This window comes from Hyperolius riggenbachi, chromosome 12 (assembly GCF_040937935.1).
Source record: "Hyperolius riggenbachi isolate aHypRig1 chromosome 12, aHypRig1.pri, whole genome shotgun sequence".
NCBI lineage: Eukaryota > Metazoa > Chordata > Amphibia > Anura > Hyperoliidae > Hyperolius > Hyperolius riggenbachi.
In genome coordinates, this window is record NC_090657.1 from 66622799 (window position 1) to 66648437 (window position 25639).

The window sequence follows — 25639 nt, forward strand, 5'->3', positions numbered from 1 at the left end:
AGTAATACCATGGTCAGTAAACCATTTACCACTGGTTTTGGCATTGTGAGCATGTGACAGGTTGTGCTGAAAAATGAAATCTTCATTTCCATAAAGCTTTTCAGCAGATGGAAGCATGAACCCACTTTTGAACCAGAAACAGCGGCAGAAGCGCCTGACCTGGGCTACAGAGAAGCAGAACTGGACTGTTGCTCAGTGGTCCAAAGTATACTTTTTTCGGATGAAAGAAACTTTTACATGTCATTCGGAAATCAAGGTGCCAGAGTCTGGAGGAAGACTAGGGAGAGGGAAATGCCAAAATGCCTGAAGTCCAGTGTCAAGTACGCACAGTCAGTGATGGTCTGGGGAGCCATGTCAGCTGCTGGTGTTGGTCCACTGTGTTTTATCAAGGGCAGGGTCAATGTAGCAAGCTATCAGGAGATTTTGGAGCACTTCATGCTTCCATCTGCTGAAAAGCTTTGTGGAGATGAAGATTTTATTTTTCAGCATGACCTGACACCTGCTCACAGTGCCAAAAACACCGGTAAATGGTTTACTGACCATGGTATTACTGAGCTCAATTGGCCTGCCAACTCTCCTGACCTGAACCCCATAGAGAATCTGTGGGATATTGTGAAGAGAAAGTTGAGAGACGCAAGACCCGACACGCTGGATGAGCTTAAGGGCGCTATCGAAGCATCCTGGGCCTCCATAACACCTGAGCAGTGCCACAGGCTGATTGCCTCCATGCCACGCCGCATTGAAGCAGTCATTTCTGCAAAAGGATTCACAACCAAGTATTGAGTGCATTACTGAACATAATTATTTGAAGGTTGACTTTTTTTTGTTTTAAAAACACTTTTCTTTTATTGGTCGGATGAAATATGCTAATTTTTTGAGATGGGAAATGTGGTTTTTCATGAGCTGTATGCCAAAATCATCAATATTAAAACAATAAAAGGCTTGAACTACTTCAGTTGTGTGTAATGAATCTAAAATATATGAAAGTCTAATGTTTATCAGTACATTATAGAAAATAATGAACTTTATCACAATATGCTAATTTTTTGAGAATATCCTGTATATGTGTTTGTGTGTGTGTGTGTGTATAGGGGGGTGTGTGTGTATAGGTGTGTGTGTGTATGTGTGTATATATGTGTGTGTGTGTGTATGTATATGTGTGGTTGTGTGTGTGTGTATATATGTGTGTGTGTATAGGGGTGTGTGTGTATAGGTGTGTATATATATATATATATATATATGTGTGTGTGTGTGTGTGTGTGTGTGTGTATGCTTGTGTGTCTGTGTGTGTATATATGTGTGTGTGTATATATATATATATGTGTATGTTTGTGTATATGTGTGTGTGTATTTATGTAGGTATGTGTGTGTGTGCGTATGTATGATGTATGTATGTGTGCGTATGTATGATGTATGTATGTATGTATATTATATATTCATATATATATATATATATGAATATATAATATACATACATACATACATACATCATACATACGCACACATACATACATCATACATACGCACACACACACACACATACCTACATAAATACACACACACACACAGACACACACATATATATATATATACACACGCAGACACACACATATATATATATATATATATATATATATACATACACACACACACACACACACATATCCAGGAAAGGAACTTTAAACTCTCAAAAACGAAAAATATTGTTTTTCGTAAAAACGATAAATATCGTTTTTCGTAAAAACGATAAATACTGTTTTTCGTAAAAATGATAAATATCGTTTTAAAAAAAATATCGTGAGTAACCAGGCGCCATTATTTGGCTGGCGCCATTTTTAATTGGACGCTTTTTTTCAGCTTGAATGAATGAGCAAAAAAACGCTCAATTCAAAAAAATCACTCAAAATCTATTTACAATATTGTAAATCGCTAGTGATTGCTATTGCAATTTTGGTGCGCACTAGCCCCAAATGGGACTCAGAGACTCTGTAACAAAAAATTCTCCCTGTGTATTAGGTCACCCTCCGTAACCCCCCTGGCGGTAATCCCGACCTGTGCTCGGGCTTCAATTTGTGACCTGAGAGAGGTAATCCCAAGCTCAGGTCGGACTGGCAAAATCCAACACGTGCTCACTGGTTCTGGGTCGCACATGCAATCAGCGCAGCACAGCGGGACCCAGGCTTCTCCCCCCGGCTGTCTACCTCTGGGATTCCCATGTCTATCTACAGCTGTCGGCCGCCAGGATCCCCATGTCCCTGCTATTCTTCCAGGGACCCGGCAGCCAATCAGTGTGGCGGCGTGACATTGGCGGGGGATGGGACTAATTTAAAAGGACCTGAACGTATTTACAACTAAAACAGAGAAATGTGCCGTGTGTGTGTATATACATATAGTATGTGTGTGTGTGTGTATATATATATATATATATATATATATATATATATATATATATACACTGCTGCCTGCACCGACGCCTGCCTGGATTGTGACTACTCTCTGCCTGGATTTTCACTACTCTCTGCCTGCCTTATTTCTACATTTTCACAATTTGTGCAACAAACTGCCTGAACTTGGTATTAAAATCAGTAAAATGGCAGCCATATTGCTGCAGCCAGTTGGCAGTTGGGCTGCTCAGGTGCAGGGGGAAGCTGCATCCAGTTGGCAGTTGGGCTGCTCAGGTGCAGGGGGTCTGGAGGACTGGCAGGAGGCTGATTGCCGTTAGGACGGCAGTTATTCGTCACTCGCTACAAGCATTCGATCAGGAAAGTCACCAGTTGATTTCTCTCCTGATTTCTTTTGCCTGAAGTGAATATTTTGACCTCCAGTCAGTTTTATTTAGCCAAAGCAGCAGCCTACAGTGACACACTCCATCCAGTGTCCGTATTTCACCATGTTTCTTCGTAATCTGATCAGCAAGATGGGCTCAGAAAGAGACTGCGAGAGGTAAGTGGAGCCACCAGAGGGCAGCACAGAGTTGTGGGTGTATCATTCTGTCATTCATGTTGTAACTAAAGCAGAATACAATCCTCATTATAGTTTCTTATTAACCTCCTGGGCGGGATGGCTGACATTATGGGGGGCAGGATAAACGAGGTGAAAGAGGTAGGCCCTACAGCTCAGAGACTCCCTGCTGGTGGTTGGGGTGCTTCTGCCGCCTCTGTCTGCTCCTGATGGCTTCTCCCGCCCCCCCCTGGCAGCCAGGAATCCTTTTCTTGGGGTGACATCGAAATAAATGTTGCAATTTAATGTGTGACAGCTCCTCTTCTGCAAGCAGAGGTGCGGATGGGAAAAGGATCCCCCTCTTCACTGATCAGCTGCCAAATACTGAAAAGTGACATTTATGAGTATTTTTTTGACACAAATTATATTGGGGCTTTAATTTTTTTTGTGGTTTATGAGATCTGGTGACCCCACACACATTCAGATTTGGTTTCAGAATGTATCTATGTAGATTGGGCTGCTCCGGTGCAGGGGGCGGAGCTAGAGGTCTGGCAGGAGGCTGATTGTCGTGAGGATGGCAGTTATTCATCACTCGCTACAAGCATTGAATCAGGAAAGTCACCAGTTGATTTCTCTTGTGATTTCTTTTGCCTGAAGTGAATATTTTGACTTCCAGTCAGTTTTATTTAGCCAAAGCAGCAGCCTACAGTGACAAACTCCATCCAGTCACCGTATTTCACCATATTTCCTGGTATTCCGATCACCAAGATAGGCACAGGAAGTGACAGCGAGAGGTGAGTGAAGCCTCCAGGGGGCAGCATAGAGTTGTGGGTGTATCATTCAGTCATTAATGTAACTGAAGCAGAATAAAATCCTCAATATAGTTTCTTATTAATAACTAGCTGACCTAAGCCTGTTTAAAAACGTGCTCTAGGTCTGTCACCGCTGCAGCATTACAGAGCGCATGCGTGTGCCCCGCTGCCCGCACACACACGCCTGTCCCGTCCTGTGTCCTGTCCCAACGGCTGTCAGTGCTGGACATGCACAGTAGCACAAAAGCACTGACACAGGGACATGGGACGCAGGGACACAGGGATTGAATAAAGAGATGCTCAGAAATGCCTCCATTTAATGAGTGACAGCTCCTCTTCTGTAAGCAGAGCTGCGGATGGGAAAAGGATCCCCCTCTTCACTTAAATGATGAGCTCCCAAATACTGAAAAGAGACATTTCGGTACTTACGTATTATACCGTCTGCAGAGTTTGGCAGTTCCTTGTTTAAGAACCATTCTATATCCCCCAATATAATGCCCCTATTCCATGTGCCTCCATTACAAGCCCTCCATAATAACGCCCATCCCATGTGCCTCCCTTCTACCGATATCTTTATATTGCTCACATTATAGTGTTCTCCAGTTCAGTTTTCCCTTTGGGCCCATTCACACTTGTTAATGCAAAATGTTAGTGATTAGCGCTAGCCTTTTCCACAGGTGATTTTACCGCCATTATTGCGGAAAAATCACTGTAAAATCACAAAGTTCCCGCTTTTTTGCAATCACGATTAGCGTTTTTATAGCATGCTAATTGCAATCACTCTTCAATAGCGGGAAAACTCTACATACACCGCATTCAGCAATTGCCGCTAATTGTGAATCGCCTGCGATCGGCGGCAATCGCGGCAGTGAAGTCACTGCCATATAGTTAATGTTGCGCTATCGCATTACAGAGCTCTAACGGTTCGGCGATTAGTGGTAAACGCCCGTTAATCGCGCTAGTGTGGATGGGCCCTTTGTATCATTTCCCCATTATAGAGCTCACCACACAGGAGTGTAACAACAGAATAGCATGGCTGGTTCTATTCATTGTTGGAAGAAGTGGAATGTAACTATAGATTAGCAGGAAATTACAGACACGCGACATGTGACCATTTCCTGTGTTTTCCACTCCTCACTGAGGCAGCAATACGGCTGACAAGTTCACAGACACCAGATCATCACATGTATCATCCGTACAGAGGTCATGGTTTACACACAGATCACTTTTACCTCAGAGTACAGCTGTTCCGTTTTTTCCTTTCTGGGGTTTCCAAAATGCTTCCAGATACTGTGTTGCCTATAAAAAGGATAAAGACACATCAGATAAATGATCCAACATGAAGTGCCACACAAAGCAGACTCATGCTAATAGGTGTAGGTCATGGCTCAGTCACTACTGGCAGATATGTAATCTGTGGGTTTATATTATGGAGAGCTAGAAATGCGTTTTAACTAAAGGGGCATTTGGATTTCTTTGTGCCTTGTGCAAAACATCCCAGTGGTTCTAAATCTACACATTATAACTGTTTATCCTGTGTAAGACTCTCTTATGCCGTTCTCTAGATCAGGGGTGGGCAAACTTTTTGGCTCGAGGGCCACATTGGGTTCTCAGGTTGGACTGGGGGGCCGGAGTGCGAAAATATGTGAGGGTATGACAGGATGTGGGCGGGAAGGGAACAGGAGTGCGCTGTGCTTTAAAATGGGTGTGGCCATGACTGGATGAGGGATGAGCTAACTGTAATTTAACAGTGCAACGCAAAGCCAGTGGGTCCAAGTTTTCTCCCAAAACACAGGCAAAGTAACCCAAAAGGTAATTAAACAACGTTCCCCTCACCCACAAACAACAAAGGGACAGCAGACAGACCCCCTCAGACAGTAAGGCACATAATGTGGCAACATTTCACCAGAAAATACACATAATGGTGCAGCCTTTCCCCGGAAAATTCACATCATTGTGCAGCCTTTTTCTAGAAAATACACGGAATGTGAGTATCTTTCACCAGAAAATACACGGAATGTGAGCGGCTTTCACCAGAAAATACACAGAATATGAGCAGCTTTGACCAGAAAATACACAGAATGTGAGCAGCTTTTACCAGAAACTACACAGAATGTGAGCAGCTTTCACCAGAAAATACACGGAATGTGAGCAGCTTTTACCAGAAACTACACAGAATGTGAGCAGCTTTCACCAGAACATACACGCAATGTGAGCAGCTTTCACCAGAAAATACACGGAATGTGAGCAGCTTTCACCACACAATACACGGAATGTGAACAGCTTTCACCAGAAAACACACGGAATGTAAGCAGCTTTCACCAGAAAATACATGCAATGTGGGCACCTGTAAACAAAAAACGACCCATTTACTCACCTGGAAGAAAACTCCTCGCCCAGCCTCCAGCGCACAGCTCCCCCGATGATCTTCTGTGCAGCTAGCGGCTGCAAATCTCCTGCGCTGACAGGCAGACTAGGGCTACGGGAATATGGAGCCAGAAGCCCTGCACTGGAGACAAAAATAGTTTCCAGTGCAGGGCTTCGGACGTCATTTTCCCATAGCCCTGCTCTGCCTGCCGGAAACCACAATCCCGAAGGCAAGAGGAGAGCTGCAGGTTGCTGACGGTGAACTGACAGAGGCGCCTATTAGACGCCGCAAGTCAGGTCACCTCCTGTGGGGACAAGCTATCCCAGCACTGCATGGGCGGGCTGGATGAAACGGCCTAGCGGGCTGGATCCGGGCCACGTGCCATAGTTTGCCCGCCCCTGCTCTAGATCCACATCTGTACCTTACACTGATGCAGGCCAAATAGCCTGAAACAACTCTAGTACTTGGATTATATGGCTGTACATAAAAGGGGACTCCAGATGCACCACCAACATTTGTCTTTCCCTAAACTAGTAATTAAAAAATAATATAAGAAAATGTTTGCTGTGATACTGTTCATCTAATAATATTTGAACTCTAAGTTACTATTTTGTATCTTCTCTTACAGAGATAAGACCACCAGTCCCTCTGCAGTGCCTCCACCAGCCTGTCCTGTGCCTCCAGTGCCTCCACGAGCCTCTGCACTGCCTCCAGTGCCTCCACGAGCCTCTGCACTGCCTCCAGTGCCTCCAAGAGCCTCTGCACTGCCTCCAGTGCCTCCACGAGCCTCTGCACTGCCTCCAGTGCCTCCACGAGCCTCTGCACTGCCTCCAGTGCCTCCACGAGCCTCTGCAGTTCCTCCAGTGCCTCCACGAGCCTCTGCAGTTTCTCCAGTGCCTCCACGAGCCTCTGCAGCGCCTTCACCTAGGGCACAGTAAGTAAAATTACACACATTACCATGTGTTTCCATGTATATGAAGCAATTGTTCATAAATGTACTTCTTATAACTAAACAGGGCTGCAGTTATATGGAGGTGTGCTATGAGGACAGCACCTTCACTTATGCCACCTTATCATATAAATACATGCATGTACCGCTGTGACTTCTATATGTGTAGATGGAAATAGACAATATTGTGACACTTCTATTACAACATTAGTCTGGATGGAATAGAAATATCTATACACAATATATGTCACAAATGTATATATGGTGGTTTGCTATGTTCTTATAAAGTCCAAGTCCCTTTCTGTTACATTAAGGGTTTCCGTCAGTATATATCACACAGCGCTCTCCAACCTCTTCCCCATAAACAGAAATGCCTCCTTTGTGCAGCTAATGCTATAGACCCCTCCGCTACCTGCATGGGAAACCCCTTAGTGCCCACACTCACCGTGTGCCTCACACCAGCATAACATTGCTCTATGAGCACTTAGCTGCATAGCACATGTACCAGCTACTTTCTCAGTAGGAAATTCATGTCTGCATTCAGGGCCAATGTAGGGAGAGGTTTTCACCAAAGTCCCACATTCCTGCAGATCACAGCTTTTCTGCAAGGTTAAAGCGAAACTGTGTGGAGAAAAAGGTAAAAGTTACATACTTACCTCAGTAGAGGAAAGTCTGGATGCAATAGGAATGGCTAGAGCCTGGTACCCACCCTCTTTCCCATTGCAATAGAGAAAGAGTTGTGGTCAATGGATCATACTCAAAATGGGAGACTGTTAGCAGTGGGGTCCCACAGGGGTCTGTTCTGGGTCCAGTGCTCTTCAATTTATTTATTAATGACCTAGTAGATGCAGTAGTGAGCAATGTTGCTATTTTTGCAGATGATACAAAATTGTGCAGAATCATTAACTCTCAGGAAGATAGTGTCATATTGCAACAGGATCTGGATAGGATGGCTATATGGGCACATACATGGCAGATGAAATTCAATGTTGACAAATGTAAGCATTTTGGACGTACTAATGGTCTAGCACCATACAAAATAAATGGGATACAGTTGGGGACATCAAACTTGGAGAAGGACTTAGGAGTACTCATTGACAACAAGTTAAATAATCGTACTCAATGCCAAGCAGCTGCAGCTAAAGCTAACAAAATTTTGGGATGCATTAAAAGGGAAATAAAAACTCGAGATGCTAGCATAATATTGCCCCTGTTTAACTCTCTAGTAAGGCCACATCTGGAATATGGAATTCAGTTCTGGGCACCACATTACAAAAAAGATATTGCAGTTTTAGAGCAGGTGCAGAGACGAGCAACAAAATTGATGCGTGGGATGGAAGGTCTCACTTATCGAGAAAGGTTAGATAAACTGGGTTTATTTAGTCTAGAGAAAAGACGCCTTAGAGGGGATCTAATTAACATGTATAAATACATCAGAGGGCAATATAATACCTTGGCGGATGAGCTTTTTGTCCCTAGGCCTTCTCAAAGGACTAGAGGACATGATCTGCGCATGGAGGAAAAACGTTTTAGCCATTTATTTAGGAAAGGGTTCTTTACAGTAAGAGTGATTAAGATGTGGAATGCATTGCCACAGGAAGTCGTTATGGCAAACTCTATACCTGCATTTAAAGGGGGCTTAGATGCTTTCCTTGCGTTGAAAGACATCCATGGCTACAATTACTAGGTAATGCCTAATGATGTTGATCCAGGGATTTTATCTGATTGCCATCTGGAGTCGGGAAGGAATTTTTCCCTTTAGGGGCTAATTGGACCATGCCTTGTAAGGGTTTTTTCGCCTTCCTCTGGATCAACAGGGATATGTGAGGGAGCAGGCTGGTGTTGTACTTTATACTGGTTGAACTCGATGGACGTATGTCTTTTTTCAACCAAAATAACTATGTAACTATGTAAGGCTGCTGCTATATTGCGCAACTGGGCGGAGCTACTGGGTAGAGTTTGATAACTTTTAGTACATCAGCAGACGTTTTTTTAATAAATCCAGTCTGGGATTGCTGATCTCTTGTTCTGTCCAGTGTTCCCCAACCTTTAGTAAATCTCCCCTATCTGCACATCGTAGCTTCCCCTGATCTGTTTATCTTTCTTTGGACGCTGCCATCCTCCTCATTAAGTAGTTTACAGATTTGCAGAATATCTTTCCCAGCATGCATTGCCAGATATATAATGGTGTGTCATTTCTACCTACAGGAGTGTGGAGATGTTGACTGACCCAGACGGACAGACAGCGGAAACAGGACGCCTCTCATCCCACCCTCAGAAGCCGGCCAACATTACACGAGCCATGAGGAGAGCCTTCTACAAGCTTCTTGGTCAGATATTTACCCTCTTCACCATTATCAGAACCTGTTAGGCTGATTTATGAAGACAGTGCAAAGAAAACTGGAGCAAAAATGGAGCAGTTGGTCACAGCAACCAATTCAGTTTCATCTGTTAATGAAACAAGGATTGTGATTGGTTGCCAGGTGTAACTGCTCCGCTTCTGATCGCGGTAACTTTGCACTGGTGGTGATAAATCAGCCAGCTGTCTTTGAATTAGTTCCTATTTTATAGGCTTATTCTGAATTGTGTTTTTATAAATTGGACGGTATAGGGGAATGTTAGAATATCTGCTATAATGGACCCTGGGATAAGGGGGAGGATAACTGGGGAGGGGGCACAGCTGAGGGCTCAGGAATGGAAATAGGACTGGGGGAGGGGACTTCTGAGGTGATAAAGCTGCATAGTATACAGTGTTACCACCAGTTTATATTATAACAACCCTGTGCCGAGACAATGAGTTCAGGGCCCTGACCCTGGATAACAGACTTCTCTATAGTACAGTAAATTATCTAACTATTATAGTTCCAATATCTGACTGTTTTATTCTATTCAACAGACATTCCACAGATCAAGCATCTCTTTGAGCTGGACGGATGCCGCAGAGTCTCAGACAAGGTAAATATCAGCTAATAACGAATGGGATTATTATGCTGTTTTCTCACACAAACACACTGAGAATACAGAATAGATTTCCTATTAATAAATGCTAATGTGCTCTATAATTGTCATTTCAGTACCTGCTGGCGCTGGTCCTCATCTATTTCCACAGAGCTGGCCTTTCCATCGAGGAATTCACTGTCCAGAATTTCTTTGCTGCTTTGTAAGTATTGGAGTTCCTCTCCTCATTCATATTTCCAGATAACTGGCTGTAATATATCAGGCAAGAGAACAGAATGACTATTAGAGCACCACTGCAATAATTATTTTTATTTTCTACCACCTAAGAGGTTTATGTACTGCTTACCTGAAAAGCTACCCATCATACTCACCTACATGATCAGGTGCTAAACTCTGGAGTGTCATGTGACCTCCCATCCACACAGACCATCTTCTCCATACCAGCTTCAGATCTTTGTTTTTATAATGCTGACCCCAGACCCCAAGTCATCTCATCCCACAGACATGAACTGGACAGAGTAGTCCTAACCCCATTCCATAACCCTCCATGCTGCATTTCACATTGTCACATGACACACCCACAATCCCCAGTGCCTTAGCCACGCCTCCTATCATAGCACAGGTTAACGTTCTTCTTCATTTTAAGAGAAGGTAACTGCTAAAAAAGAAATTATCGGCCATTGGCAAACTGAAATACCGCTTCTAAAGAACTCTGTATCTGGAAGACCATTATTTTAATAAAAAATGGTGTGTGTCACAAACTGCTACATTTGTGTGAAAATAAATATATAGTTACTGCATTGTAATTGAAATCTACGCTGCATTTATGGCTGCTTATTCTTGCCAGGGCGTACATTTCAACTACCGCACCACACAGACCCACCGCTACCGCCGATGGTGCCGCTCTCCCCCATCTCTCAAGCTCACTCGCCCTGCTGTCAGTGTAAGCCGGTCAGGGGCCGTTTTCATTGGCTCCTGACCCCACAATCACTGTGATCTCATTGCCACTATCATTACAGCAAGCATGGATCTTCCCAGTAATGGCCTTCAGTGTAGTACATATAATATGCAGCTGGCTCTGCAGATAGCTATGACTGTGCTGCTTGTTCTGGCTGCCTGCCTGTGGGGATCTGCTCAGGATGGAAGTCACTGAAGCTGGCTCTGTATGAGCGGCCAGAGATTACTGTGGTCTCCTGTGCTGACCCGGCTTCAGTGAGTTCTGCACTGACCATGTGATCTCCACACAGGCCGGAAGCTGGAAGGGACAAAATGGGTGCCCAGCATGTGGTGGGTCAGACAGCCCCATTACACCCTACTGAACAGGGGGGACGTCTTCATCTGTAGCAGTGATAGCCAATATCAGGGAATTGTAATGTTTGCTGCAATCACTACAGTGGAATTTCACTTGTAGATCTTCCCCATTATAAGTATAAACATCATTCCACATAGACTGGGGTTTCACATTATTTCCCCATCAGATAGTGCTGCCATATACAGAGATGCGAAGATGCTAGATTGCTGTTTATTGGTGACAGGTCAGGGCATAGGAGACAGTTAAATGGCAATGTCAGGGCATGGGAGAGTATTAGATGTCAATGTCAGGGCATAGGAGACAGTTAGATGTCAATGTCAGGGCATAGGAGACTGTTAGATGTCAATGTCAGGGCATAGGAGACAGTTAGATGGCAATGTCCGGGCATAGGAGAGTATTAGATGCCAATGTCAGGGCATGGGAGAGTATTAGATGTCAATGTCAGGGCATGGGAGACTGTTAGATGTCAATGTCAGGGCATAGGAGAGTATTAAATGCCAATGCCAGGGCATAGGAGACTGTTAGATGCCAATGTCAGGGCATGGGAGTGTATTAGATGCCAATGTCAGGGCATGTGAGAGTATTAGATGCCAATGTCAGGGCATGGGAGAGTATTAAATGCCAATGCCAGGGCATAGGAGACTGTTAGATGCCAATGTCAGGTTATGGAAGTGTATTAGATGCCAATGTCAGGGCATGTGAGAGTATTAGATGCCAATGTCAGGGCATAGGAGACTGTTACATGCCAATGTCAGGGCATAGGAGACTGTTAGATGCCAATGTCAGGGTATAGGAGACTGTTAGATGCCAATGCCAGGGCATAGGAGACTGTTAGATGCCAATGTCAGGGCATGGGAGACTGTTAGATGTCAATGTCAGGGCATAGGAGACAGTTAGATGGCAATGTCCGGGCATAGGAGACTGTTAGATGCCAATGCCAGGGCATAGGAGACTGTTAGATGCCAATGTCAGGGCATAGGAGACTGTTAGATGCCAATGTCAGGGCATGGGAGACTGTTAGATGTCAATGTCAGGGCATAGGAGACAGTTAGATGGCAATGTCCGGGCATAGGAGAGTATTAGATGTCAATGTCAGGGCATAGGAGACTGTTAGATGTTAATGTCAGGGCATAGGAGACAGTTAGATGGCAATGTCCGGGCATAGGAGAGTATTAGATGCCAATGTCAGGGCATGTGAGAGTATTAGATGCCAATGTCAGGGCATGGGAGAGTATTAAATGCCAATGCCAGGGCATAGGAGACTGTTAGATGCCAATGTCAGGTTATGGAAGTGTATTAGATGCCAATGTCAGGGCATGTGAGAGTATTAGATGCCAATGTCAGGGCATGGGAGAGTATTAGATGCCAATGTCAGGGTATGGGAGACTGTTACATGCCAATGGCAGGGCATAGGAGACTGTTCAATGTCAATGTCAGGGCATATGAGACTGTAAGATGTCTATGCCAGGGCATGGGAGAGTATTAAATGCCAATGTCAGGGCATAGGAGACTGTTAGATGTCAATGTCAGGGCATGGGAGACTGTTACATGCCAATGTCAGGGCATAATAGACTTTTAGATGCCAATGTCAGGGCATAAGAGACTGTTAGATGTCAATGTCATGGCATAGGAGACTGTCAGATGCCAATGTCATGGCATAGGAGACTGTCAGATGCCAATGTCCGGGCATAGGAGACTGTCAGATGCCAATGTCCGGGCATAGGAGACTGTCAGATGCCAATGTCAGGGCATAGGAGAGTTTTAGATGCCAATGCCAGGGCATAGGAGATTGTTAGGTGCCAATGCCCAGACATAGGAGACTGTTAGATGCCAATATCCAGGCAGATTATCACTTGGTGAAGGTAAACCTATGAAAAAAAACTCACAAAAGGTACATTTACCTGAGGAGAGGGAAGCCTCTGGGTGATTTATAGGCTTCTCCTATCCTTCTGCTGCCCATCTCTATCTCTATCTCACCGGTACCCTCTTCCTCTGCATGGCTGTGCTCCTGTCCATGTACAAGCGTGGCCACACTGTGTAGGTGCACAGATGGCCAGTGCCTGCACCGTAGCACAGAGCTGCTGGTGTATGGAGGACAGAGCCTTGCATGAGCGGCTCCATGCTACTGGGCAGATGTGGGCCATCCGTACAACTCCACAGTGCGGCCACGCTCAGAAACCGATCTGTTCAACAAGTCCTTGTCCAATCAGTACAGAGGGTCCCAGCACTGGATCAGTGGGGTGTGGAGGATGGGGGAGGCCTCTAGATTATATAGAGTCTTCCTTGGACTGAGGTAAGTATATTTTCCTTTTCTTTTTCTTCCAGGTACACTTTTAACTGAGCACAATTCCATTTATAGCTACATATTACAATTCAGCAATGCATATGTGTATGTCTCTATAGCAAATACTTATTCTGCCATAATGTCTGCAGGTATCTCGCAAATGAGATGGAGGAGGATGTGGATACCTACACGTGCGTCTTCCTATTCGGTGCAGAATTCTTTGTGAACAGGAAGGAGTTTGATGATGTTGTGTGGTCCCTGTACCGACGCCTGAACTACAGTGCCTGGGTCAGTCCAGAGGAATGTCGTCATGTAAGTACAGCCCAAGCCCTAAACATTATCCTAAAATGTGATGGAAAAGTGATATGTAAGTAGGATGTTATAAGTTACAACCATCACAGCAGAAACATTATGAGCCTCTTTACTAAGCAGAAGGATTGCACAATGGATCCCTTAGCTTAGTGTTGCTGTGATTGGCTGAGTAGCAGGTGAGCAGCACAGTACATAGACACAGCGAGTTATCTTCTGTATTGCTGGAGCCATGCCTGGCACCTCCTGCATCAATGCACAGCTCCACTGAAATACACAGGGAACCACTCCATGTGCAGCACCGGCCATGTCACTGCTCACATGCCACACCAACCACACTATTATTACACATCATATAATACATGAGGACAGCATGCCCCGATCCCCAGCATTACTAACCCCGGTACCCCATGCAGGCTAGTATTTACCAGCAAGCCCGTTAGCAAGGATCTCCATCCTCAGCAGCACCAGCCCACCTGCTGCATATAATCTGGGGTACACTGCAAAAGGGGGCATGTCACTGTGTCATGTAAACACACATGGAGATCAGACCTCCGATTTTACGTCAAGCTCTAGTTGTCTCCATTCAGTCACAGTATTGTATCATTTCTTATAAAACACAATCTGAAATATTATTTATCCTCTCTGCTTTATATTTCCTTCCAGCATTACTAATATGAATTTATATCTTTTATTAGGTCATGAGGTTTCAGTTTCACTGGGCATGGAGGAGACAGAGGATGGCCTATCACGGACCGGCCATCATGGAGAAGTACAGGTCCGACAGCGAAAAGAAGGGGATGCATCCAGGAAGAGGTTACACCTGTGACCGTTGTGAGAGGTCCAGGAACCAAACCTGTTGCATCTTGCAGTAACTGTCATCTACTGCACCTCCCCCTCCCCTGCCCCTACCATCTTCTCTACAGACTGTGACCATCTGCAGTGAATGTCACCTCCTGCTTCCTCTGACACATTCAAGCTCTTCCCATCTCCTCCTATCTTGTCATCTCAAGCAGCTTGTCACCATCTACAGCTCTTACCATCATCTACAGTGTCATCTTCAGAAGCTCCTATCATCTCCTGCAGTGCCTGTCATTTCCTGCACTGACTGTCTACTTCAACTTAACTCCTGCAGTATCTGACATCTCCTGCAGTGATTGACCTTCAATACAGTTCCTGCAGTGCCCATCATCTGCAGCGATCGTCCTTCAATACAGTTCCTGCAGTGCCCATCATCTGCAGCGACCGTCCTTCAATACAGTTCCTGCAGTGCCCATCATCTGCAGCGATCGTCCTTCAATACAGTTCCTGCAGTGCCCATCTGCAGCGATCGTCCTTCAATACAGTTCCTGCAGTGCCCATCATCTGCAGCGACCGTCCTTCAATACAGTTCCTGCAGTGCCCATCATCTGCAGCGACCGTCCTTCAATACAGTTCCTGCAGTGCCCATCATCTGCAGCGATCGTCCTTCAATACAGTTCCTGCAGTGCCCATCTGCAGCGATCGTCCTTCAATACAGTTCCTGCAGTGCCTGTCATCTCCTGCAGTGTTTGTCCTTCATCATTTCTCCTGCAGTGCCCAACATCTGCAGTGACTATCTCCTTCGTCTCTTCACCTACAGGACCTATAACCTCCTGCAATGAATGCCTTCTTCATCCAATGTCATCAATTACAGCTCCAGCCACCTGAAAACATCAATTGCAGCTCCTGACATCAACTAGCCTCTAAGCCTCCAGCTCCAGCCTTTAACAGCCATGTTAGCAAGCCCCTCCAGTCATCCACAAGCATCCTAGCTTGCAGCCCCAGCCATCTACAGCCATCTTTCATGCACCCGGAATGTGGACATATCTGAGGTACATATTGATTATTTGGCCTTCAGTTCAATTCCAGCTTGGAGCTGTGTCACAAAACCCACTTGTCACACAAACTTATGAGAATATCTGGGTACTTACTCGCAGAATCCCCATGGGTTTGTATGATGCCAGGGAGGTGGGAAGCATGGCACTTCTCCAACTTAGATATAAAGTTGATGCCACATCTAATAACCTCCTTAGCGGTATGATTCATCACAGATTTAGTTTCTAAAAGCAGTACAACTCTTTCTGTGAACAGAATCACACCACTAAGTACAGTCAGCCAGAGAGCCCCTCACCTAGTTTAGGCAGCCAGAGAGTGACCCCTGAGAGTAGGTAGGCAGAGCGTCACCCCTAGTGTAGGTAACCAGTGATCCCGAGTGTAGACAGCCAGAGTGTAACCCCTAGTGTAGGTAGCCAGAGCGTCACCCCTAGTGTAGACAGCCAGTGTAACCCCTAGTGTAGGTAGCCAGGGACCCCCGAGTGTAGACATCCAGAGTGTAACCCCTAGTGTAGGTAGCCAGTAACCCCCGAGTGTAGACAACCAAAGCGTAACCCCTAGTGTAGGTAGCCAGTGACCCCATACAGGTAACAAACACTTCAGTGCTCTCCCCAGGTTCTTTTAGCTGGGTGTTCCACCCGGCTAGTTTTGGTGAGCACCCGGCTGTCATCAGCTAACCACCTCCTCACCTTGAGCAGAGAAGCACCTGCCCTGCATTCTCTCAACTTGCCCCACCCGGCTACTATTTCATGCCACCCAGCTGGAAGAAAACTTCTGGGGAGAACACTGCGACTTGAATCGCAAAAGATATGACAGGGTATGATACAATCAAACACTGGGATCAAACAATCCCTATTAGCCCCTAAATGTACAATGGTTACTATAGTACCTAAAACATAACCTTTAATAAGTCGTATGTTAAAAACGGGCCATTAAACCATCGCCATATAACACAACATTTGGAAGGAAACTTCACATATATACTGTAAACATGTAATAAGTCAATACTAGGACCAATTCATCTCATAAAGAAGATAGGGTAAAGGCTCAGCCCAAATACAGCTGACAGTACGTTATTAGCCACACTCAAATACAAGAAATACATAGTGGTAAATCACAAGGTCATAGAAGGAAGATGCCACTAGCTGAAAGCTACAGATATCTTAACTTGTCATATACAGGGTAGGAAAAGACCTCAAGTCAGCGCAAACCAAGTAGTGAAAGCAGGCAATACAGCCTAATTACTGCTGCACTGCTTGATAACCCAAATCATGACAAATAGGACTAACCCCCCACTGACTAACAAACACCCATTAAATCAACATGTTTCGCTTATTAATACAATTAAGCTTCGTCAGGAAAAATAATAAAAGGTGCAGTGCATAACAAAGTGACAGGAAGTATAGCCCAAGTCAGGTCTCTGACTTCCTGTCACTTTGTTATGCACTGCAACTTTTATTATTTTTCCTGATGAAGCTTAATTGTATTAATAAGCGAAACATGTTGATTTCATGTGTGTTTGTTAGTCAGTGGGGGGGTTAGTCCTATTTGTCATGATTTGGGTTATCAAGCAGTGCAGCAGTAATTAGGCTATATTGCCTGCTTTCACTACTTGGTTTGCACTGACTTGAGGTCTTTTCCTACCCTGTATATGACAAGTTAAGATATCTGTAGCTTTCAGCTAGTGACATCTTCCTTCTATGACCTTGTGATTTACTACTGTGTATTTCTTGTATATGTGTGTTTGTTAGTCAGTGGGGGGTTAGTCCTATTTGTCATGATTTGGGTTATCAAGCAGTGCAGCAGTAATTAGGCTATATTGCCTGCTTTCACTACTTGGTTTGTGCTGATTTGAGGTGTTTTCCTACCCTGTATATGACAAGTTTCAGCTAGTGACATCTTTCTTCTATGACCTTGTGATTTTCCGCTACCACTGTGTATTTCTTGTATAGGGGTGTGGCTAATGACGTACTGTCAGCTGTATTTGGGCTGAGCCTTTACCCTATCTTCTTCATGAGATGAATTGGTCATGGTATAGATTTATTACATACATATATATATATTTATATGTGGAGTTCCCCCCAAATGTTATGTGTTATATGGTAATGGTTTAATGGCCCATTTTTAACAAACGACTTATTAAAGGTTATGTTTTAGGTACTACAGTACCCATTATAAATGTAAGGGCTAATAGGGATTGTTTGATCTCAGTGTTTGATTGACCCCCTAGAGGTAGCCAGAGTGTGTCCCTCATTATGGGTAGACAGAAAGTGCCCCCTCCCCCAGCAGAGATCGTCAGAGAAGACACCGAAATATAGGTAGGCAGAGAGCGCCACACCTTTTAAGAGGAGAGGCTAGTGTTAGAGTGCCCCCATTTGTAGGTAGCCAGGCAGCGTACCCCCTGGCAAGCAGAGGGGGGAAGTACATTATCAGCCAGTGGGGGTATGGTTTTGGGTAGCTTTATAGCCACTCTGCTGGGAGCAGTAGTGCACCGGAATCTGTCTCCACTGTAGCTAAAGTCCAGGCTTTATCTAGGTGGTTGTGTGTGTGGGGGGGGGGGGGGAGGAGGCACATATGGGGGAGGTTGGTGTTAGAAGTAGGCGGGGGGAGGTTAGTGTAAGCCGCATATAGTGGAGAGTTGGTGTGGGAATTGGGTTACAGAGGGTGAAAGTAGAATATCTGTATAATAACCGATATTCTTCTATCAGGAATCAGGGCTAGTAGAATACCAGTGAAATTGCCGATATTCTACTATCTGTATTACCCAGCACCCATTGTTCCAGTCTCCCCTATTATATGTAGAAGTGGGTGCTTCAGAGGTTCCTCAGCTGTAAATCTTGGCCTTTGATGTGGATATATCTCAGGTACAAGTTATTTTCTGGCCTTCAGATCAGCTCTAGCTTGGAGTTGTACCACACAACCCACTTGTCATGTAAACCAGTGAGAACATCTTAGTAGCCACTGCTAGAATTCCCATTGGTTTGTATGATGTCAGGGAGGTGGGAGAAATGGCATTACTACAACTTAGACCTGAACTTGATGCCATACTTAAGGAAGAAACTATGTCTGGGAAGGACCCATGTGTACATGTTGTATCTGCAGCTTTGATTTCAGCCCTGAACTTGGAACATCACCACACCCCCACTCATCACACAAACCAATAAGAGCATGTAAAGATCCCATTGGCTGCATTCTTACTGATTAGTGTGATACCGGGGAGGGTGAGGGTCATGGTGAAGATCCAACTAAGAGCTTAAATTGTTGCTACACTTACAACATGCACCTGGGCTTGTAGGGTCGGGCGCCCACAGGGTCCATTACAGTAAACCTGGGGTTTTGATCAAAGCTTTGCATCTGCTGTATTTGTGACTTTTACTTCAGCTCTGAGCACAGAGCTCTGCCAGGCCTCCCACCTGTCACACAAACCCATGAGAGCACATCAGCAGCAACTGTCAGAGCTCTCATTGGTCTATGTGACATGGGAGGGGATGGGTGGGCATGGGGAGCATGGCAGAGCCCCACCTCAGAGAGGAACCTGTTGTCACACTTACAGTATATGTGTAGGCTTGTTGGTAAGGCTGCTTCATAGATTCCCTAAGTGGGAACCCCAGGGATTTGATCAAAGCCTCATGCATGTTGGACCTGTGGCTCTGACTTCATCTGTGAGCTTAGATTTATATCCTGCGCCCCACACATCACAGAAACCTGCAAGGACACACAGCAGCCAGTTAGCTGCACTCTTGCTGGTTTGTGGGATTCGGGGGTGGGACTCATGGTGTGGAGTCAACACAGAACTGAAGTTTTTACCACATTTACAGCACTCCCCGGCCTGTAGAAGTGGGTGCATCATAGGTTCCCTGACAGTTAAAGGACACTGAGCAGTGGAGAAAATTCACAGGAGCCGGCAGCAGGAACAGGAGAGGAGCCAGGTGGATGCCGGGGGACATCACAGGCTACAGGGGGCTGGAGGAAGCCTCAGGTAAGTCCAGCTTTTGAATTTCTACCTCTGCTCAGATCCCTTTAATGTTGGCCTTTGATGTGGACACATCTCAGGTACAAGTTAATATTCTGGCCTTCAGATCAGCTCTGGCTTGGAGTTGTACCACACAGCCCACTTGCCAAACAGAATTCCCATTGGTTTGTATGATGTCAGGGAGGTGGGAGACATGGCAACACTCCCAACTCAGACCTGAGAGTAATGTCACATTTAAGGAGGGCGGTAGGTTAATGGAAGGAGGGTCAGGAGAAGGATGGGCCAGGGATCCCAGGGAGTTTAGTCATCCTTGTGTGCATGCTGTATCTGTAGCTTTGGTGTAACCTCTAAACCTGGAACATTACCACACCCCCACCCATCACACAAACCAATCAGAGCACATAGGCATCCCATACCCGGCACTCTTACTGATTTGTGTGATACCGGGGAGGGTGGGGGTCATGGTGTGGCTCCAATACAGAGCTGAAACTGCTGCTACACTTACAACATACACCTGGGCTTGTGGTTCAGGGGTGGGAGGCATGATGTGGCATCAACTCAGAACTGAAGTTTTGGCCACATTACAGCATGCGCCCAAACAAACAGACTTGGGTGCAAAGTAGGTTCCCTTTTGATATGGACACATTCCAGGTGCATGAATGCCAGGCCTCTATACATCACAGGCCACACATCTCTCGCCACCTATCACAGGCCTCTATACATCACAGAGACCATCAGGACACATATCTCTCTCCACCTATCACAGGCCTCTATACATCAGAGGTCACCAGGACACGTATCTCTCTCCACCTGTCACTTTATATCAAGCTAAGCATTACCTCAGTTATATTTGTTTGCCTCCTCGTCTCAGACTTCCATCTATGTGCCTGAAATATCATTTATTTATATTAATGCATTACGCTGGCTACCTACTTGTGGTAGGATCTGGGTAACGAAAGGGACTGCCTGTTGGGGTGAAGTATGGTGGGGACTTTGTGGGCCCCGAGCCGCTACGGTAGCCATGAAGGCCTGACAGGAACCACGGTGGGTAAAGTCAAGTAATGCATTATGAATGATATTTCATGGCTATGGCAGGTAAAGCATTACAGAGCCTGACTCTACTACTCAGCAGACTTATTTTTGTCATCATGCTTGTGAATAATATCTATTCTATGATTGTAATACTCTTGTGATAGGTGGATGTCCACTGTACATTTTCAGATTGTACCTATATATATGATAACATGCAAGCTTACTAAATATGTGATATGTGTCAAATTGTTGTATTGCAGATGCCAGATTTATTGTTTGTAATCTTTTGTATTTTTAATAAAGTTTATTGAATTTAATTCTGTTGCCTCAGTAGTTTATTTGAACAGGTAAGTTTGTGTTGATTGCCTCATAAGGTTTCAGTTATCTGTTGTACAGTAATTAGCAGTGCGCAGGGCCGATTCTGACCAAAGATATCCCAGGCCGTCGTGGAGTGCCATTGGCTCACAGGGCACCAATTCAGTGCTTGCTGATGGTGATCAGTATGGGAAAAAAATGGAAACTTGTGTGATACATTGGTATCATGTGATACCAATCATGACTGTAATTTCTGAATTCAAGAAATATAAAAAAATTGTTTCATTTCCGACCAATTTTAAGGAGACAGCAGTATCTATTAAAAAATGGATGTATACATCCACAATTTCCCCTTGTAGGTTTACCTTGTGTGTGAGTGTGTTGTAGGTATGGTAGGTATGGTAAAGGTGTGTGCAAAGGCCCATAATCTCCCTTGATGCCTTGGCCAACAGAGCAATTCACCTCAGTACTGCTCAGGGCATTGTTCTTTCCCTTGTCACACATACATGATCGTGTGGCAACAAAACACATCATTAGCCTGGAGGCTAGTGACAAATCTGTACAGCATCAGCCACAAACTGTCGTTTAAAGAGAACTAGTCCCGTTTCCTATTTGGTGACATGCCTCAAAAGTGTGTACATGGATTAAGGATACATACACTCATCCAGACATTTGAACATTTCTACAAAAGGTTATTAGATTGTGAGCTCCTCTGAGGACAGTCAGTGATATGACTATGTTCTCTGTAAAGTGCTGTGGAAGGTGTCAGCGCTACATAAATACATCATATTATGGCAGGACAATTGAGTATGACTATAGTAGGGATTAGATTGTGAGCTCCTCTACAGTCAGTGACATGACTATGTACTCTGTAAAGTGCTGCAGAGGATGTTAGTACAATAGAAATACATGATAATAAGAACAACAAGTGACCCTAGCATTTCCATATTAAAGGACATCTATTGTGAAAAATGCTGCTCTGCTTCCCCATTCATCTACAGTATCTGCAGCATGTAACATATAGCATGGGAGATTTCTAATTCACTGTTCTAGATTATCTTCAGTATCTACAACAATACATATAAAATCTATTTTAGGAAAGGAGGTTGCACTCACCACTATGCAGCTATAGGGAGGACAGGGCACGAGAAGTCAGTCCTCATGGCTCCCTTCAGAGATCTCTGGCTGCTGGACTAGAGCAAACACATGGGGAAACTTACTTGTGTACTTTATTTTCCCCCCCAAAAAAAGCTTTATTAAAAAATAACATTTCCTCATGACTTCAATGCATTTGGCAACAGTGAGTTTCCACCTGTCCACATATTTTCATTAAAAATATGTTTGTGAGAAAATGAAGGCCATATTTGCTCATCACCATTCTGGCGCTCTACGAACAGACCATACTTATCCGCAGTGCTGTCCCATAATGTGCGATATGAGAAGATGGGGATCAGGATGCCGATCAGACACCCTGATACACATATACTGAGCTACTATGGATGGTGGACAAGATCCTACCAACAAGTAACTGAACAGAAAAAAGTTATTGTTGCCAAATGTCTCAATTACAGAAGAGGACAATACAGAATAAGTCATAGTGCTTTGCAATGCTGCATAATCATGATAGGAGGTTTTATAGGCGGGGAACACGAGACCTTCAGTGGTAGAACAAAGGTGTGTAACTGCAGGGGATCACCTGGGTTATAGGGGTGCTCAGAGCTGAGGGGACCATCTAGTCACCCTTCCGCCACAACTCAGGGGTCCACCCTCCAGACATGGTGTTCCTCTGGGAACCATCTCCTCATCCTTCCACCACAACACAGGGGTCCACCCACCAGACAAGGTGTTCCTCTGGGGACCATCTGCTCCCCCTTCCACCACAACACTGGGGTCCACCCACCAGACAAGGTGTTCCTCTGGGGACCATCTGCTCCCCCTTCCACCATAACACAGGGGTCCACCCACCAGACAAGGTGTTCCTCTGGGGACCATCTGATCACCCTTCCACCACACAACAGGGGTCCACCCTCCAGACAAGGTGTTCCACTGGGGATCATCTGTTCACCCTTCCACCACAACACAGGGGTTTACCCTCCAGACAAGGTGTACCTCTGGGGACCATCTGCTTTCCCTTCCACAACACAGGGGTTCACCCTCCAGACAAGGTGTTCCTCTGGGGACCATCTGCTTATCCTTCCACCACAACACAGGGGTCCACCCACCAGACAAGGTGTTCCTCTGGTGACCATCTGCTCACCCTTCCACCACAACACAGGGGTCCACCCACCAGACAAGGTGTTCCTCTAGGGACCATCTGCTCCCCCTTCCACCACAACACAGGGGTCCACCCGCCAGACAAGGAGTTCCTCTAGGGACCATATGCTCCCAATTTCACCACAACACAGGGGTCAACCCACCAGACAAGGTGTTCCTCTGGGGACCATCTGCTTACCCTTCCACCACACAACAGGGGTCCACCCTCCAGACAAGGTGTTACTCTGGGGACCATCTGCTCCCCCTTCCACCACAACACAGGGGTCTACCCTCCAGACAAGGTGTTCCTCTGGGGACCATCTGCTCCCCCTTTCACCACACCACAGGGGTCCACTCTTCAGACAAGGTGTTCCTCTGGGGACCACCTGCTCCTTCTTCCACCACACCACAGGGGTCCACCCTCCACACAAGGTGTTCCTCTGGGGACCATCTGCTACTTCTTCCACCACACCACAGGGGTCCACCCACCAGACAAGGGGTTCCTTTGGGGACCACCTGCTCCCCCTTCCACCACAACACAGGTGTCCCCCCTCCAGGCAAGGTGTTGTGGCCACATTTGTTATAAGTGGTGGGATTATGAAAGTAACACTGGTTATATGACTTACCCCCAGGGTGTGGGGGGTCACCAAAGGAAAATGGGGAAATGGGAGTGAGTTAAGGGCCTTCATGATTTGTAACTACTGCCTGGGCTTATAGCCAGACAATTACCATACCTGTATGCTACAGATAAGTTGTAGCACACTGAGGTCCACTGCAATGTCCACTGCACCTGGGAGTGGAGGCACGGCATACTATCAGATGAATTTCAATGCATTTCCACAGTGCTCAAATACCCCCCCCCCCTCCTTCTTACCACTGTGCCCCAGGCTTGTCCCTCTTGTGCCTCTGCCTCAGACTGGCCATACATCTGCAGTCTGGAAAAACAAAAAAAAATCACACTTGTTAAGTTTGTCCATTGCCAGAATGACAAGGTGAACACAGAAATTTGTGAGCAAGGATTATTTGGGCAGCTGACCCAGTGTGAAGTGAACCCTAAGGTGCATACACATGTCCAATTTTGACACTGAATTGAATTTTTGGACAATTTCACCACCACTGTGTAGTATGTGAACTGCCGACATAATCTGCTCAAAAAAGTATAAAAACACCTGTTAGACCTCATGTGACATGAAAGGGGTAAAATTGGCCAATCAAGATTGGATTTCTGTTCCAAGCTTAAAGAGAACCCGAGGTGTGTTTGAAGCATGTGATCTGCATAGTGAGGCTGGATCTGCCTATACAGCCCAGCCTCTGTTGGTATTCCAAACCCCCCTAATGTCCCCATGCACTCTGAAATCAGACATAGATCACAGCTGCGCTGTGCGGCTGTGTTTACATCTGTAGTGTCAGTCTCGGCTGCTCCCCTGCCTCCTGCAGAGCTCCGGTCCCTGCCCCCATTCCTTCCCTCTAATCAGCGAGGGAGGCAGGCGGGGACCGGAGTTCTGCAAGAGGTGGGCAGACTGACACTATAGAGAAAAACACAGCCGCTGCGACACGCTGTGTGTCGACAGCACGGCTGTGATTTATCTGGGATTGCAGAGTGCAGGGGGACCTTAGAGGGGTTTGGAATACCAACAGAGGCTGGGCTGTATAGGCAGATCCAGCCTCACTATGCAGATCACATTCTTCAAACCCAGCTCGGGTTCTCTTTAAAGAGACTCTGTAACAAAAATTGCATCCGGTTTTCTACCATTCTACAAGTTCCAAAACCTATTCTAATGTGCTCTGGCTTACTGCAGCACTTTCTACTATCACCGTCTCTGTAATAAATCAACTTATCTTTCCCCTGTCGGACTTGTCATACTGTGTCTGGAAGGCTGCCAAGTTCTTCAGTGTTGTGGTTCTGCTATGCAGGCCCTTCTCCAGGCCCCTCTATGCACACTGCCTGTGTGTTATTTAGATTAGGGCAGCTTCTCTCTGCTCTCTTATCTTTTACAAGCTGGATAAATCATCCTCTGAGCTGGCTGGGCTTTCACATACTGAGGAATTAGACACAGGCAGAGCTGTTTGCAGGAAGAAACAATCAGCCTGTCACTTCAGTGGATGAGAGCTGCAGGGGGAAAGAAACACAAATGATCTCTTGAGATTCAAAAGGAAGGCTGTATACAGCCTGCTTGTGTATGGATGTATTTTCTATGTGTGGACATACTGTACATCAACCTACTTCCTGTTTTGGTGGCCAGTTTGTTTGTTTATAAACAAACTTTTTAAAACTGTTTT

At 45.5% G+C, this 25639-nt stretch overlaps 1 protein-coding gene and 1 long non-coding RNA gene across 2 annotated transcripts; one reads left to right on the top strand and one right to left on the bottom strand.

Moving 5' to 3' along the window:
- Window positions 1-2755: 2755 nt before the first annotated feature.
- Window positions 2756-16619, top strand: LOC137541977 (speedy protein 1-A-like). Its single transcript, XM_068263547.1, has 7 exons — window positions 2756-2943; window positions 6749-7054; window positions 9278-9399; window positions 9966-10024; window positions 10144-10229; window positions 13773-13935; window positions 14631-16619. The coding sequence occupies exons 1-7, from the start codon at window positions 2891-2893 to the stop codon at window positions 14805-14807; spliced, it is 966 nt and encodes a 321-aa protein (XP_068119648.1). The 5' UTR covers window positions 2756-2890; the 3' UTR covers window positions 14808-16619.
- LOC137541979 (uncharacterized) lies at window positions 6760-24296 on the bottom strand. Its single transcript, XR_011025317.1, has 5 exons — window positions 24234-24296; window positions 22223-22299; window positions 13813-13965; window positions 10147-10275; window positions 6760-7044 (listed from the first exon to the last, which is right to left on the bottom strand). It is a non-coding gene; the product is annotated as an uncharacterized lncRNA (long non-coding RNA).
- Between the last annotated feature and the right edge of the window lie 1343 nt (window positions 24297-25639).

Bases quoted from the DNA above. Each gene is read 5' to 3' on its own strand.
- LOC137541977 (XM_068263547.1), top strand. From the start codon at position 2,891: ATGTTTCTTCGTAATCTGATCAGCAAGATGGGCTCAGAAAGAGACTGC. The intron at 9,400-9,965 runs GTCAGATATTTA...TCTATTCAACAG, and splicing joins AGCCTTCTACAAGCTTCTTG to ACATTCCACAGATCAAGCAT. The intron at 13,936-14,630 runs GTAAGTACAGCC...ATCTTTTATTAG, and splicing joins GTCCAGAGGAATGTCGTCAT to GTCATGAGGTTTCAGTTTCA.